This window comes from Elephas maximus, chromosome 20, assembly GCF_024166365.1.
Source record: "Elephas maximus indicus isolate mEleMax1 chromosome 20, mEleMax1 primary haplotype, whole genome shotgun sequence".
Taxonomy (NCBI): Eukaryota; Metazoa; Chordata; class Mammalia; order Proboscidea; family Elephantidae; genus Elephas; species Elephas maximus.
The window spans coordinates 33,303,217-33,321,005 of record NC_064838.1 but is presented as its reverse complement, the minus strand read 5'-3'; the positions used below and the strand labels follow the sequence as shown (position 1 = coordinate 33,321,005).

Below are 17,789 nucleotides of genomic sequence, written 5' to 3'. Positions count from 1 at the left end.
GGGTGGAAGGGGACTGGGAAAGAAACAAACACACACGAGCCTTGCAGAAGGCCCTCCTTCCAGGCCCACAGCCTCTTCTGATCTCAGCCTATTCTCCTTTTTCTTCCTTGTCACCTTTGGTCAGTTAATATGGAGGGAAGATTAAGGCACAGGATCCTCAGAGGCAAATACCAAAGTCATTTTTCTACCTTCCTACTTGTAGACATTTTGGTCAGTCCTGGGCTGAGAGAAGGCCTTGAAGCTGAGATGGCTTAAAATAAAGCCTAGAGATTATATGTGATTAAGCCTTTCCCTGCCTCCCACCACCATGGGTGATGGTTGCAATGGCAAAAGTCAACCACCAGTACACAACCCCACATATTCAGAACATCTGCACCATATGACAAGAATCTTCAATTTATAAAGTGATGGCTTCAGCATCTATTTTCGGAGATTCCTGGGTGGCACAAATGGTTTGCATTCAATTACTAATCCCAAGGTTGGGGGTTCAGACCCACCCAGCAGCACCACGGAGGAAAGGCCTGGCAATCTGCTTCCATAAAGATTATAGGCAAGAAAATCCTATGAAGCAGTCCTACTCTGTAACACATGGGGTAGCCATGAGTTGGAATCAACTCAACAGCAATGAGTTTCAAGAGGCAATTGGATAATTTCTTTCTTTCTTTTTAAATAATGCTCTCTTTTGGACTAGGTTGCTTATACACCTATGGGCATGTCTCCAATATCTTGGCTATTAAGGTCTTTAGGTGACAGCTTAATGTGTTTTTAAGATTGAGGGAGCCAACAACAATTCTCGAAGGGCCGTGTTTACATTGGATTGGTTCGCCTAGGCATCGTGCCAATGTTTTTGTACGCTGCAGGAATTGAGGTGAAAGCAGGAAGGGCTGAGTACAGAGGGAAGGCCTAACCTGGAGGACAGGAAAGCCGACAAGGACTTGATGGGAACTGTGGAGAGAGACACCAGCTGATTCTGGCGGTGCACTTAGAAATACCATCATTTAATGCTCCTCGGACACCAGGTTGAGGGGTGAGAAATAGAACCCTCTGGAGTCCATCCATTGGCACAGGCACAGCGAGCGTGCTTTTAGATCTCTTTGTTCTAGTTCTTTCTAAATTCCTGCAAATGACTCCTCGACAACCAAGGGCCTCATCAGCTTTGGCACACCTTCTCAGCAACTTGGGTAAGGAGTTCAACCTTCCTGGGCTTCGGTTTCCTTATCTAAAAAGGAAGAAGAGTTCCAAGTCCCCTTCCAGGTCAAAAGTTTTACAGTGACTTGCTCAATGACTGATGATCCATTTTCAGAAGGAGAAACTCTGTGTAAGTGGATTTTGTATCTGTTGGACTGGAATGAAGACTAGATGGGTCATTGTCCCAACTTATCAAGGCTGAGCAAACTGGCTTAGATTCAGCTGGATGGGAGTTGGTTACCTTTCAGTTGGGACAGCCATAAATAAAAACGTGTCTTTCCTTCTCCAAATGGCTCCTTTCAGCATTCATAAACCCAATGAAATGTGTCACCACCACCAACAATAACAATACCTAACTCTTACTGAGTGCTCGCTCCCTTTACATACGTCATCTCATTTAATTATCACAACCACCTTGGGAAATAGATGCTGCAGATGAAGACAAAGACTTAGCAGTTAATTAGCTTGCCCAAGAACACACAGCTAGAAAGTGGTGGAGTTGACATTTGAACCCAGATCTGGGGCCAAACCATGTGCTGGTAACCAGAATTCTTAAATATATTTAAAAACAAAAGAACGAATCCACAATAGTGGTTGGTTCCACCAAGAACAATGGCATTTGGCCTTTAAGGCCCTTTGTTACCAAAGGATGTTGGCAATCTCACCATTCTGCAGGGCACTCTCTGTACTAGGAATCTTTCTCTTTCCCAGTAGAAAAACAAATGATGGCTCAAGAATAGCCAGTGGGAGCATTTCACTTAGTACAAATGTGAGAAGGTGGGGACCTGCTTCTGAGCTCTGCCACTATGTGTGTGACCCATGGTGAGTTCCTCAGCCTGTCTGGGGTTGGTTAGATGATCGCTAAGGCTACTCCAACTCCTCCCCCAGCTTCTGGATTTCACCTTCCTCTTGAAGCCCTTTTTATGACTTTGTAGCTGCTGGGGATCCCTGGCACCACCTTCCCCTTGGCGGCAGGGAGGTGAGACAGCTTGTAAGCCATTTTAAACCATCCTCATTTTGTAAATAGGTCCCTTGCAGCTCTAAGAGTCTATGAAATTGTTTCAAAATGTCTAAGCGTGATTATGTATCCTGAAGCCAAACGTTATAAAAACCCCACTGTTGCAGACTGAAAAAATAAATACGTAGTAAAAGCTTTTCAGCATGCTGTTGATATGAGACAGTACTAAAATCATTGTGGAAATGTTCAACAAAGGCAGCTTCTCTCCCACTCTCTTCCCTTCCAGTTTGGAGTTGAACACATGAGTTAACCTACAAAGCCACAATCTTCCTTCTGATTGTTACAGTCCCAAGAGGTAAAAAATATCCACCCTTTCATCTCTACCCACCACATTCTTTCTCTAAGCCTGTAATTGGATCTAAATGGAAAATAAACCCTTTGCAGGCCAAGGAAGTTGGCACGAGAAGGTGACAAGAAGAAGAACATGTTCCACCTTTAATCCAGATAATTGCACTCTCCTCTGCAAAGGAAAATAAAAACAAAGCTTTCTACAAGCAGGAGCCTCCAGCCTGTGGTGAGGCAGGGTGGTTTCCACATATCCTGTCTCATTTCACACATTAACCATGAACCAACTTGTAGTAAAAATACCCAGAGCACAGAGGGACTCTGCTATCTTAGCCCTGACTTCTCTTACCTCAACTGAATTTGGGGCGGCAGTTTAGATACACAAATATCCCAGTGCTACAACAAGTTAAAAAACTATAATGCATAAAATGTATTACATGAAAATGCTATGGTCTTAGCTGGACAGATAAAAGTCGTTCGCTTAAGAGCTTTTTGAGTCCCGCTGTGTACAGCGTACTGTATTGAACAGAGATCAGCAAGAAAGGTATGTCCTCAAGGAGTTCAGGAAGATGTGCAGTGAAATAAGACCAGTGCGTCCATAGTTCACTATTAGGTAGAAATCAATCAGTATTGTATAAAGGTCTTCTATGGAGCTCCAGAACTCCATAGAAGGAGAGATGACTTGATTCTGGAAATAGTCTGGCAAACGCAACCTGGCATGGTACATTCCAGAGAGATGCCCTGATTCAATGTGGCTTGGTGTGCAGATTCAGAAGGGACCACTGTACTCTTCATGTGGGGTTGGCGCAAGGGCTCAGCTATAGGTCAGTGTGAATGCTCTGCCTCTAAGTAGCGGGCCTGCATTTTTATTTTGAATGCAGCTGTCTAAGAAGGACTTTGTCCTGCAAGGCTAAATCCCCTGAAATCAGAGTTTAGAAATTACTGACTTGGGAGGGTAATTCACAGGGTCCCCACCACTTGTTACTGAGGATGGGAGGGAGGTGGGAATTGTCATTCCACATTAGAAACAGGGAAACTGAGGCTCAGAAAAGTGACTTGGGCAATATTGCTCTGCTAGAAAGTGGCAGAGCCAGGGTTTGAACGCAGTTCTTCTAAGGCTGTCATTACACTCTGCTGCCTGCTGGAGCCAACCCTCTGTGACCCTGGGCCTTAGTTTCTCTGTCTGTAAAGTGAGGGTGCTGGCCTAGGTTGTGTCTCAGCCCCCTTCCTGCTGACATGCCCTCTAAGTCTCCAGCCTGTGTTCTCTCTAACTGCATTCAGGTGAGTGGGGAGCGCTGGAGCTACAGGGACAGCTGCAGGCCCCCCTCCTTGCAGTTTACCCGTGACCTTCTGGGCTCCTGGCCAGCCCTTCCTGAAAGGGAAACGTGCAGACCCTGGGGACAGAAATTAGTTCCCTTGTGTTGGAACTGCTGCCACTGCCAATATCACCAACTAAAAGAAGCTATTGTGTGTGTGTGTGTGTGTGTGTGTGTGTGTGTGTGTGTGTGTGTGTGTTGGGGATGACAACAAAGCAAAAACGCAAACCAAGGGGGTAAGAAAAAAAACCCGACTAGAGAAAAAGTAAAAAGGGAGATTCCTTGTAGGTAAATATTATTTCCTCCAACTCTTACCTCAACCACAGGACGTTAGAGGGAGAGGAGAAGCTAGGATTTATTTTTCCCTACAGACCATAAAAACCCAAACCTTCTTGTCTTCGAGTCTATTCCGACTCACAGCGACCCTATAGACAGAATAGAACTGCCCCATAGGGTTTTCAAGGCAAGGCGCAGCTGGTGGATTCGAACCGCTGATCTTTTGGTTAGCAGCCGAGCTCTTAACCACTGCGCCACCATAGGATTAACACAATTTTTTTTACCTGAATTAAATTTTAATTAGCATCGTCAAGTAAATCACAAATGCAAATACCTTACAGCAGCTTTTAAGAGATTTGAGGACGTGCGTCTGTTAGCTCAAAATTTATTCCCAACTGTTTGGTTTTCTGTGAAGTCTTGGAATTTAATGAATTTTCCCTGGATGGCAGAGGAAAACAGTGAGGGAAAGAAAGAATCTAGGTAAATATAGACAGATCGCAGCTCACCCTTTGAACTCCGGGGTTGAGGTCCTTAGCCACCTTTGCCATCTTCCTCTGGGCTGGGGAAACAGCGCCGGCTTCCCAGGCGGAGGCACGAAGGCGCGCAGCTGGGACCGCGACTGAATGGCCAAGTTCGCTGGCGGCAGGAGGAGCTCTGCGCGCAGCCGGACGCGCCCCGGCCTCTTTAATTGGAGAGCGGGACTCCCTCTAAAACCTCGCCAGCCAATCCGAGCGGGCGCTCGCACTGGGCCAGCCAATCCCAGCGCGAGGCTCTCCTCCGCCCCCCCGCCCCCATCCCTTGGGTGGCTCTGTGGCCCGCCGAGCACAGCGCCGCCCTGACGTAAGTGCGGCCGCGACCCCATCCCGGGTGGCTTACATCTGTCCCTCCGCGAGCCGCAGGAATGTGTCCCCACGCCCTTCTCCTTTAAAGGAAAGGGGCAGAGGGTGGGGCGCGCGGCTGCGTGGCCGCGCTCCATTCAGGTCAAAAGGGAGAGTGATCAAATGGGAATGCTGGGGTATTTTTAGTGAGCTGGGTCCAAAAATAAATCCCGAGCTGCGTTCTCCTGCCCACCCTTTCTGCTTTGTCGTAGCGGGGTGAGGCAGGTGGTTTGCGGAAGCGTTGACTCAGCCAGCTAACTTCTCCCAAACCTGAGCAAGTTCTGTAGTTGCCAGAGAGGAGATGCAATTCCTGGAAATGAGGATGAGTAAACTCAATTGAAGGAGGCTTTAAGGAGAAAAAAGCCTCCAATAGGAGAGAAAGCCCTAGAATGCGACCTGCAAACCCTCCCCCAAGTAAGTACCAATGAGTTATGATCCCAGTGTGTTAGGGTTTTTTTTTAAACTTAACGTTTATGAAGTATTAAACTGCCTTCTCATAACTTGATTTAACATAAATTCGCCCAACTGAATGAGGAAAAGATTACTGTGCTGATTTTATAGGTGGTTTTAAGATGTACCTGTCACTCCTGGGGACTGCTAGTAAGCTCTTCACACTCTTTTTCTCCCACTTCTCTGACATAATCCCTTATAATCACCTCGTTGTTGTTAGCTGCCATTGAGTTGGTCCCCAACACATGGCGACCCCATTTACAACAGAATGAAATGCTGCTGGGTCCTCCTCTATCCCCTTGATCAGCTTCCGATCGGACATTTGGAATCCATTGGCTGATTTTTGGAAGTACATCACCAGGCCTTTCTTCCTAGTTCATCTTAGTTTGGAAGCTCTGCTGAAACTGTTCAGCATCAGAGCAGCATGTAAACCCCCCACTGACAGAGAGATGGTGGCTGCGCATGGGGTACATTGGCCGGAATCGAACTCGGATCTCTTGCATGGAAGGCAAGAATCTACCACTGAACCACCACTACCCCCTGAGGAAGAGAACACCATTCTGATTTAATTGATGCTAAGATATGTATCACCACTCCCATGGACCAGCTACTAAGCTCTTCACACTCCTTTTCTCATTTCTCTCACACAGTCCCTCAATCACCTCAGGGGTTATTATTAGGCTATTAGTATTTTTGCTCCCATTTTATAGATGAGGAGATAGGATCAGAGAGGGTCGCTGGCCCAAAGTTGAACTCTTCAGCAAGTCTTTACACCTGAGAGAGTGAGAAGGAGAACTCATCTGGGGGGAAGAGGCACACCTTAAGAAGGTAGGAAATGAGCATTTTGAGATACTTTGGGTCACACTGGCCTGGACAGGTGAGATCACACCTGTGGATTTCTCAAATCTTTGGGATGAAGTGTGCAACATCTGACATAACTACTTGTATAAGAAAGTCGGCCAGGCCTTCCCTCGCTATGCTGAGCGGTTGGCCTCTAAATCCATACCTCTGTTTTGATCCAGTTGCACAGACTTGGGTTCCCTGCCCAGACAGAGAATTAAACACAAGCCTCATTTATCTTGCAGAGAATACTCCTCTGTCTGCCCTGAGATTGTCCTATAACCTACGCTGGCAGGCCCCGTGCCAGAAACCAGGGCACAGGTGGGCTCAAATAAAAACTCAGTGGCAGGGAGAATGAAGAGTGATCTCAAAGTACATCATCATGGACTGATGGAGGAGGGGGTGTGCAAGTCACATTCTACAACATTCTTTTTGGAAGCTTTTTCTCTCTAACTCCTTTTGCAAGTTAGTTCTTAACACAACATCCTCTCCAGCAGTCTCAAATCTTGACCAATGATCCCAAATTGTGACTCCTTCTTCACATTTCTGGAAAGAGCTTTCAGTTTGTGATTCCCCTTTTCTAAGACAAAGGGTGGCCTTTTTCCTCTTTTGTGAATTTCTGCTGTAATTGATGTTTGTCTTGCTCCCAGCTAGACCCTCAGTACCTATCGTGTGATAGATGCTCAGTGTGCATTTATTGAACGAATGAATGTTGGATTCTGACGTCAGATCAGCAGGGAGCAGGCAAGGTGTGTGTAGTAGTTTCTTAGGGTTGCTGTACCAAAGATATCACAAACTGGGCGGCTTCTAAGAACAGAAATGTATCGTCTCCTAGTTCTGAAGGTTGGGAGTCTGAGGTCAGGGTGACGGCTGTGTTGATACCTTCTGAGGCTTTGAGGGAGAATCTGTTCTGTGCCCCCCTCTCTCCTAGCTTCTGGTAGCTCCAGGTGCTCCTTGGCTTGCAGCTGCAGCATCTCACATGATGTTCTTCCCTCTGTGTCCCTGTCTCTGTGTCTGTTCTCTTTTATAGGGGCACCGGTCATATAAGACTAAGACCTCCCTTACTCTAGCATGGAGCCCTGGTGCCACAGTGGTTAAAGTGATTGTCTGTGACCTGAAAGGTTGGCTGTTCGAACCCACCAGATGCTCTGCAAGAGAAAGATGTGGCAGTCTGCTTTTGTAAAGATGTACAGCCTTGGAAACCCTAAGGGACAGTTCTCTTCTGTCCTGTAGGGTTGCTATGAGTTAAAATCAACTCAACCACAGAGAGTTTTTTGACACTCCAATATGACCTCCTGTCAGCCTAACTGATAACGTTGCAAAGACCCTATTTCTGAACAAGGTCACATTTGCAGGTACTGCGGGTGAGGACTTCAACATATCTTGGGGGGACAAAATTCAACCCATAACAGCGGTAATAGATAGATGAAGTAATGCCACACCCGGTCCAGGTTGTTCACATTCCCAGGTGGGCTGCATGATAAACCAGTATGTAAATGAACAGTGGCTGACAGAAGCCTAGACAGGGAGAGGTTTCCAGGTGAAGAGCCCTTTTAGTAGCAAACCTTGGGAACAATACAGTGCTAAACTCAGATGTCATGCCAGAAGCCTTTATATTTTAGCGCCATGGGAGCAGGAGCCAGGAGAATAACAAAGGCGAGCTTTATTCCTTTCAAACTCAGCAAAAGCCTTTCCAATGAAGTCATTTCCCACTCTTCCCAGCCACCCTCCTTGCCTCATCTTGAGAAATCATTATTCCCCTGATTAATCCTAACTTTATTAACTATAACACTGTTTATCTCTAACCAAAGGGTCCTCTTCTCCTTTCCTTATTTTTACCCTTGGCACCAGGTACAATTAAAACAAAACAAACAAACAAAAGAACCCAAACCCATTGCTGCTGAGTCGATTCCGACTCATAGTGACCCTATAGGACAGAAGAGGACTGTGTCATAGGGTTTCCAAGGAGTGGCTGGTGGATTCAAACTGCCAGTCTTTTCGTTAGCAGCTGAGCTCTTAACCACTGTGCCACCAGGGCTTCAAGGTACAATTAAGGAGGCAGATATTTGACAGTTTCTCACAATGTGAGAATGAGGAGTTAATGCTTGGGGTAGACCATTCCTTCCTTTTTGGAGAAGGACCTGTTATATGCAGAGAGGTGATCCCACTTCCTACTAGAGCTTTCTCTCCTCTTAGCTGAAGATGCTGACTCAGACCTTTAAACTCTAGTCTTCACCCAAACATTCTGTGGGCTTGTAGTCAAGAGACTTGACTGGACATCTGGACAGACAATTACAAATTGGGACTATTCTGGAAAATGGGGTAAATCTGGTCATTGTCCCTCAGCCCCACTCCAGCTCCGTGGTCCTTTTAGCCTCTCTGAAAGAAAAAGGGGTATCTTTTCCAAAGTGGTACATCAGAGAGATCTGATTTCCCCAAGCTTCATTACTTGTTGTGGTGGGGATTATAAGGTGCGTACATTCATCCTTCAAGCAGTTTTGGGGCATTTGCCTTAAGCCACCCCCATGTGTCAGTTTTTTATACTGTGGGGTTTTGTGTGTTGCTGTGGTGCTGGGAGCTATGCCACTGGAATTCAAATACCAGCAGGGTCATCCATGGCAGACAGGTTTCAACTGAGCTTCCAGACTAAGACAGACTAGGAAGAAGGACCCAGTGGTCTACTTCCAAAAAGAATTAGCCAGTGAAAACCTTATGAATAGCAGTAGAAGATTGTCTGATACAGTGCCAGGAGGTGAGCCCCTCAGGTTGGAAGGCACTCAAAAAATGACTGGGGAAGAGCTGCCTCCTCAAAGTAGAGTCGACCATAATGATATGGGTAGAGTCAAGCTTTCTGGACCTTCATTTGCTGATGTGGCACAACTCAAAATGAGATGAAACAGTTGCAAATAGCCATTAATAATCAGAACCTGGAATGTACAAAGTACGAATCTAGGAAAATTGGAAATCATCAAAAATGAAATGGAATGCATAGAGATCAATATTCTAGGCATTAGTGAGCTGAAATGGACTGGTATTGGTCATTTTGAATCAGACAATCATATGGCCTACTATACCGAGAATGACAGCTTGAAGAGGAATGACATTGCATTCATCGTCAAAAAGAACATTTCAAGATCTATCCTGCAGTACAATGCTGTCAGTGATAGGATAATATCCATACACCTACAAGGAAGATTTTTACCAACTTCTGCAGTCTGAAATTGATCGAACATGCAATCGGGATGCACTGATAATTAGTGATGATTGAAATGTGAAAGTTGGAAACACAGAAGAAGGAATCAGCAGTTGGAAAATATGGCCTTGGTGACAGAAATGATGCCACAGATCCCATGGTTGAATTTTGCAAGACCAACGACTTCTTCATTGCAAATACCTTTTTAAATCAACACAAACGGTGACTATACACATGAACCTCACCAGACGGAATACACAGGAATCAAATCTACTACATCTGTGGAAAAAAACACAGGAAAAGCTCAATATCACCAGTCAGAACAGGCCAGGGGCTGACTGCAGATCAGACTATCAATTACTCTATGCAAGTTCAAATTGGAACTGAAGAAAATTAGGACAAACCGATGAGTGCCAAATTATGATCTTGAGTATATCCCACCTGAATTTAGAGACCATCTCAAGAATAGATTTGACACGTTTTACACTAATGACTGAAGACGAGTTGTGGAATGACATCAAGGACATCATTCATGAAGAAAGCAAGAGGTCATTAAAAAGACAGGAGAGAAATAAAAGACCAAAATGCATGTCAGAAGAGACTTGGAAGCTTGCTCTTGAACATCAAGTAGCTAAAGTGAAAGGAAAAAATGATGAAGTAAAAGAGTTGAACAGATTTCAAGGGGGCAGCTTGAGACGACAAAGTATTATAATGACATGTGTAAAGACCTGAAGATGAAAAACCAAAAGGGAAGAACATGCTCTGCATTTCTCAAGCTGAAAGAACTGAAGAAGAGATTCAAGCCTCGAGTTGCAATACTGAAGGATTCTATGGGAAAAATACTAAAAGATGCAGGAAGCATCAAAAGAAAATGGAAGGAATACACAGAGTCACTATACCGAAAATGGTCGATGTTCAATCATTTCAGGAGATAGCATATGATCAGAAACCCATGGTACTGAAGGAAGAAGCCCACGCTGCACTGAGAGCTCTGGTAAAAAACAAGTCTGTGGGAATTGACGGAATACCAATTGAGATGTCTCAGCAAATGGATGCAACGCTAGAAGTGCTCACCGGTCTATGCCAAGAAATTTGGAAGACAGCTACCTGGCCAACTGACTGGAAAAGATCCATATTTATGCCTATTCCCAAGAAAGGTGATCCAACTGAATGCAGAAATTATCGAACAATATCATTAATATCACATGGAAGAAAAATTTTGCTGAAGACCATTCAAAAGTGGCTGCAGCAGTATATTGACAGGGAACTGCCAGAAATTCAAGCCTGATTTAGAAGAGGACGTGGAACCGGGGATATCATTGCTGTTGTCAGTTGAATCCTGGCTGAAAGCAGAGAATACCAGAAAGATGTTTACCTGTGTTTTATTGACTATGCTAAGGCTGTGTGGATCATACCAAATTATGGATAACATTGCAAAGAATGGGAATTCCAGAACACTTAATTATGCTCATGAGGAATCTGTACATGGATCAAGAGGTAGTCATTCAGATAGAACAAGGGGATACTACATGGTTTAAAGTCAGGAAAGGTGTGCATTAGGGTTGTATCCTTTCACCATACATATTCAATCTGTATGCTGAACAAATAATCCGAGAAGCTGGACTATATGAAGAAGGATGGGGCATCAGGATTGCAGGAAGACTCATTAACGACCTGCGTTATGCAGATAACACATCCTTGCTTGCTGAAAGTGAAGAGGACTTGAAGCACTTACTGATGAAGATCAAAGACCACAGCCTTCAGTATGGATTATACCTCAACATAAAGAAAACAAAAATCCTCACAACCAGACCAATAAGCAACATAACAGTGAAGGAAGAGGAGATTTAGGTTGTCAAGGATTTTATTTTACTTGGATCCATGATCAACAGCATGGAAGCAGGAGTCAAGAAATCAAAAGACGCATTGCATTGGAAAAGTTGGCTGCAAAAGATCTTTTTAAAGTGTTGAAAACAGGGGTGTCACCTTGAGGAGTAAGGTGTGCCTGACCCAAGCTCTGGTGTTTGCAATTGCCTCATATGCACACGAAGCTGGACAATGAATAAGGAAGAGTGAAAAAGAATTGATGACTTTGAATTGTGGTGTTGGAGAAGAATATTGAATGTACCATGGAGTGCCAAAAGAACGAACCTTTGGACATGTTATCGGGGGAATCAGTCCCTGGAGAAGGACATCATGCTTGGTAAAGTAGAGGATCAGCAAAAAAGAGGAATACCCTCAACAAGATGGATTGAAACAGTGGCTGTGACAATGGGTTCAAGCATAGCAACAACTGTGAAAATGGCGCAAGACTGGGCAGTATTTCATTCATTTGTGCTTAGAGTCACTATGAGTTGGAACTGACTCAACGGCACCTAACAACAACAACAGCCTTAGGCCAAGTGCTTGGGGACGTCCAGGTAAATAAAAAGACCCCTACCCTTCAAGAACGTGGTGGTGTAATAACTAAAACTGGAGCTTTCTGGTTGACAAATCTCTTACCTTACTTGAACTTTAAGATAACCACTCTGGGATAAAACAGAGATTTTGATTAGTCAAGGGCCTTGTCCAAGTTCACACAGCTATTAAGTGGCAGAGCTAAATTTGAATTTAGGACTTCTGACTCTACATTGGGAGTTCCTGGGTAGCACAAATGGCTAAGTGCTCAGCTATTAGCTTAGAGGTTGGCAGTTTGACCCCACACAGAGGTGCTTGGAAGACAGGCCTAGTGATCTGCTTCCAAAAGGTTATAGCCTTGAGGACTTTGTGGAGCAGTTCTACTCTGTACACATGGGGTTGTCCTGAGTCATAACTGACTTGACAGCAACTAACAACGAGCACAACTCCAGATTGGGGGCATTGGTGGTTTAGTAGTATAATTCTTGCCTTCCACGTGGGAAACCCGTGCTCAATTCCTGGCCAGTGCACCTCATGCGCAGCTTCCACCCATCATTAGAGGAGGCTTCCATGTTGCTGAACAGGTTTCAGCGGAGCTTCCAGACTAAGACAGACCAGGAAGAGAGGCCTGGTGATTAACTTCCAAAAACCAGCCAGTGAAAACCCCTTTGGTCACAACGGTCTGATCTGCAAATGATCATGGGGATGGTGCAGAACCGGGCAGTGTTTCATTCCATTGTGCTTGGGTTCACCATGAGTCGGGGCTGACTCAATGGCAGCTAACAAAAGCAACTCTACACTTTGTCCTTTCAATTGTACCACACAGCCTCCCATAATGACTGTTGAGGATTTGTTACAGGAAAAAGAAGACAGCACTTTAGGATGAAGTCATTGTCATCATTATCACTGGGTTTTTCTGAACTGAGATTTTTGACTCTGAGACTCATACTCATTCATTAATTCGTTTATCCATTCAACAAATATTTCATTGACAACTGCTATGGGTTAGTCTTTGAGCTGAGGATACGATGGTGAGTAAATCAGGGAAGGTCCCTGCCTTCACACAGCTTCTTTTCTAGTAAGGTGCGTAACAGGTATTGAACAGGTGAACAAATAGTTAGGTAAGAAAATTAAGGTTGGGAAAGTGTGCTAAGGAGGAAATAAATGGAAGAGTGAAGGAGAGAGGCACTAGATGTGGCCTCTTTAGGTCAGGTGGCCCAGAGAGACTTGACTCAGGAGGTGACAGTGGAATTGAAGGAGAATGAGTCAGCTATGAAGAGAGTCACCATGGAAAGGACACTCCAGAAGGAAGAAATTACAAATGCAAAGGTCCTGAGGAGGGTAAGGAATTGGTATGTCTGAGAGAGCAGTAAGGTCAGTATGGCTGGAAGGTACCGAGGGACAGGGAGGATGACTGAGAGAGGTAGGCAGGATAAGATCACGTTGGACCCTGTAAACTACGCTTAAACCCAAACCCAGTGAAACGCTTAAACCAGAGTATAAATTCTGTTCTGAAAACAATGGGAAGTTGTAGATCATGCAGTCCAACTAAATATAATGTGAGCCACATATGTAATTTTAAAATTCATAATTGTTGGGTACCGTTGAGTCGATTTTGACTCATAGTGACCCCATGCGATGGAGTAGAACTGCCCCACAGGGTTGTCTAGGCTGTAACCTTTACAGGAGCAGATCGCCAGGTCTTTCTCCCACAGAGCCACTAAATGGGTTAGAATCATCAACCTTTTGGTTAGCAGCGTTGCACTTAACCGTTCAGCCACTAGGACTCTGAAACATGAAATTTTTATATTTTATTTAATATGGTATATGCAGAATGTTATTTCCACATATAGTCAAGACAAAAATTATTGAGATGTTTTACTTTTTTTTTTTTTCATGCTACGTCTTGGAATGTGGTGTATATTTTACATTTATAGTACATCTCCAATCGGAATAACCACATTGCAAGTGTGCAATAGCTGTATGTGGCTACTGGCTACCATATTGGACAGTGACTGCAGTTGGAGAAGGTTTTTAGGATGGAGAGTGGCGGTGCCTGATTTACTATTTGACTCACAGCAAGGACACCTAAGAGGTACTAATAGACACCTAGTTGGTAATTAACAACACCTCAGTAAAAGCAAAGATGTCACTTTGATAACTAAGGTGTGCCTGATCCAAAGCATAGTATTTTCAGTTGCCTCACATGCATGCAAAAGCTGGACAACGTAAAACAGAAGATTGAAGAAGAATTGACACATTTGAATTGTGGTGCTGGCGAAGAATATTAAATATGCCGTGGGCTACCAGAAGAATGAACAGATCTGCCTTGGAGGAGGTACAGCCAGAATGCTCTTCAGTAGGGAGGCAAGGCTTAGTCTTACTTACTTTGGACAAATGATCAGGAGGGACCAATCACTGGAGAAGGGTATCACACTTGGTAAAGTAAAGGGTCAGAGAAAGAGGGAGACCATCAATAAGATGAACTGACACAGTGGCTGCAACAATGGGCTCAGACGTACCAAAGATAAAGAGGATGATGCAGGACTAGGCAACGTTTCTTTCCGCACCTAACAACAACGTTATCAGATGAAGAAACTAAGGAGGTGGGAGCCAACAGTATCTAGTATACTATGTGCTTCAAGCACTGTGCTGGGAGGGGAGATGATTTGCCCAAAGGCATACAACTAAGAGGCAGAGCAAGATCTTGAACCCAAATCTTTTGGTTTCATGCCACACACTTTCATAAGTCCCCAGGAATCATGGCTCACAACAGTGTTTTTATTGTTACCATGTAGCAGGCATGGTTCAAGTTGATTTAACGTATAGACGTGAGTGATGGCTTCTATTTGCTTATAATTTTATTTTATTTTTTTACATATCGTATTTATTCAGAGGAGTTCTTGAGTGGTGCAAATGGTTAGCATGCTCAGCTGCCAACAGAAAAGTTGGAAGTTTGAATCTATCCAGGGACATTTTGAAAGAAAAGCCTGGTGATCTTCTTCCAGAAAAATCAGCCATTGAAAACCCTATGAAGCACAGTTTTATTTTGACAAACATGAGGTCAACATGAGTCACAGTTGACAACAACTGATGTAGGTCTTCAATCAAAATATCCAACGCTTAAGGGTCTCATTGCCATCGAGTTGAAACTGACTCAAAGTGACCCTATAGGACAGAGTAGAACTGCTCCATGGGGTTTCCAAGGCTGTGATCTTTATGGAAGGAGACTGCCACGGCTTGTTCACACAGAATGGCTGATGGGTTCAAACTGCTGATTTTACGGTTAGCAGCCAAGTGCTTAGCCACTGCGCTGCTAGGCTTAGGGTAGGTAGATATAAATAATCCAGGAACTATATAGCATATTTTCATTTGTATCAACTTGGACCATCACTTGGGCCACATATACATGAATCATTTACAACTTAATTTTTTTTCCTGCCTCTCTACAGAAACCTTAATTTTAGAGTAACTGCATCTAATTTTCTCCAGATTTTTGGATGGCCTCCTGGATCAAGAAAGGCTCTGCCTATAGCACCAAACATCTGGATTAAAAACAAAACATGATGGTTGAACCCAAGCATCCTCCTACCTTCCAGTCAGTCTATCTTTGACAGGACCACCAAAAAACACGAGGTGAAACTTCCCATTGTAAAAGAGCACTGGATCAGGAGTCCGGAGCCCCAGAGTTTGGTCTTTGTTCTGCTAAAGATGACATGGATAATCATAATCTGCAAGGCCATTTGCAACTCATATGCATTCTAATGTACTGGGAGTGAGTGAGGAATCTTCCCTGAGCATCAGGTACACATCCCACCCGTGGTGCAGTGGAAAGAGCACAAGATTCAGACCCAGAAAATCTGTGCATATGTTTTACCTCCATCTCTAGGGGAGGTTTGGAGCTGAGTGATTTGGTCAAGATACTTAAGAGTTTCAGTGTCTGTTTCCTGCCTAAAAAACAGGATGATGATCTTTATTCCAACTGCCTCACAAGATTACTGTAAGAGATGAGGTGAGGTATGTGATGGCCTTTGTAAAATGTAATGCCGTATGCACATGTTCATCTGTTGCTCTCTGTGGTAGGCAGAATTGTCAGGGCCCCATGGCCCAGGCCTTTGAGTAAAGACAGGACCTATAATTTGCTTCTAACCAATAGAATATGGCAAAGCTGAAGGGGTACCACTCCTGGGATTATGTTGCATTTATGGCAAAGGTGAAGGGATTTTGAAATGTAATTAAGGTCCCTAATCAGTTAATCAAAAGAGAGCTTACCCTGAGTGGGCCTGACCTAATCAGATGAGCCCTTTAAAAGAGGATCTAGAAGCGAGAGACAGAAGAAGTCTCTCTTTTTGTCCTGCTGGCCTTGAAGAAGCAAATACCCTGTGTTCTACATTTGCAAGGAAATGAATTCTGCCAACAACCACATGAGCTTGGAAGAGGAGCCTGAGCCTCAGATTAGACCCCAGTTCTGGCTGACACCTGAGACCGTGAACAGAGGACCCAGCTAAGCCATGTCTGAACTCCTGACTGATGGAAACTATGAGGCATATATTGAGTGTTGTTTTAAGCTGCTAAATTTGTGGTAATGTTGCACAGCATAAAAAACTAACACACTATCATTCCCACCATTCTTGGATCTTTTTAAAGATTTAGTTCTCTGCTACTTCTTGAGGTGAAAAAATTGGGTATCTCCTTTCAAAAAAAGTATTTCTCCTCTAGGTCAATAAGTTACATAAGTTGAATATCTCCTTATTAAAGCAGTATTTACTCTCATGCTGGTATTGACGAGAGGGTTCTATAATGGTACTGAAGTATTTAACAGTCTTAGGCTGGGTTCTGTAGAGAAGCAAAAATCAGTAAGCATATAAATGTATAAATAAAGAGATTTATATCAAGGAAATGGCTCACATGTTTTTAGAGGCTGGAACATGCCAAGTCCATGGGTCAAGATAGAGGCTTCTCCTGATTCACGTAGCTTCAGGGGCTGGCAAACCCAAGATCGGCATGTCAGACAGCAGGGCCCTTGTAGACCATGAAGACCGATATGAGTCTTGCCAGAATGTCCACTTATATTCGATGCAGACCACAAGGAAACTCCCTTTCAACTGATTGGCTGGTCACAGAAGATCCCATCATGGAAGTGATCACACTATATCAAATCTCATTATGGTAGTGAGCACATCATACAACTGCCAAACTACATCATAGCTGCCAAACCACTGAGAATCATAGCCCAGCCAAGTTGACACACAATTTTAACCATCACAGTCCACCCCTTGTCAACTGTACACATCTTCTTAAACCGTACATAATCTCTGAGTAAAGACAGTTATAAAGCCACACTTACACCTAACATGATACAATGGATACATATACAACTGAAAATGTACTAGCCCTGTTTACATTTTATATTTTATAAGAGCACAAAAATATTTGATGTACACATACAAAACAGAAATACTTATAACAATTACAGTCCTTGCTTCTGCAACTGATCACGTGGTTGTAACTGGTATTTAGAACTACCTTCTTCTTCCACCACCCATTCTGTATTCTCTTTGCCTTCAGCAAGCACCTGAGCTGGTCAAGGTTCTTTGCCTTCTGAGGTGACCCTAAACCTTTATTCCTAAAGGGTCTGGGCCATTAGTAGTCATGCCGGAATTGGGTTGCTGTAGTTTTCCATTGACTAATCACAGGGCATGGCAGTACTAAGAGATGCCGTAAGGAATCTCCTGCATTCTAGACATACTCTTCTTTGCCTCTTTTATGCAATATCAATATGATTTCCTCTTGGTAATTAGGATCAATCACACCAACCAGTATGATAAGTTCCTTTTTTGTCTATTGATCCAGAGGCACAAGGAGCCCAAGGTGGCCAGGTGGCATTCTTAGCTTCCAGTTCAGTGGAATCAGTGATGTGTCTCCAGGTAGGAGCACTCCTCCCTTTG

At 44.0% G+C, this 17,789-nt stretch overlaps 1 protein-coding gene across 1 annotated transcript in view; it reads right to left on the bottom strand.

Moving 5' to 3' along the window:
- Positions 1-4,753, bottom strand: part of LMCD1 (LIM and cysteine rich domains 1) — an 81,686-nt gene extending 76,933 nt beyond the window's left edge. Inside the window, exon 1 of the mRNA XM_049861949.1 lies at positions 4,590-4,753. Coding sequence (XP_049717906.1) covers positions 4,590-4,631 — 42 coding nt within the window. The 5' untranslated portion in view covers positions 4,632-4,753. The remainder of the gene's footprint in view (positions 1-4,589) is intronic.
- Positions 4,754-17,789: the final 13,036 nt, after the last annotated feature.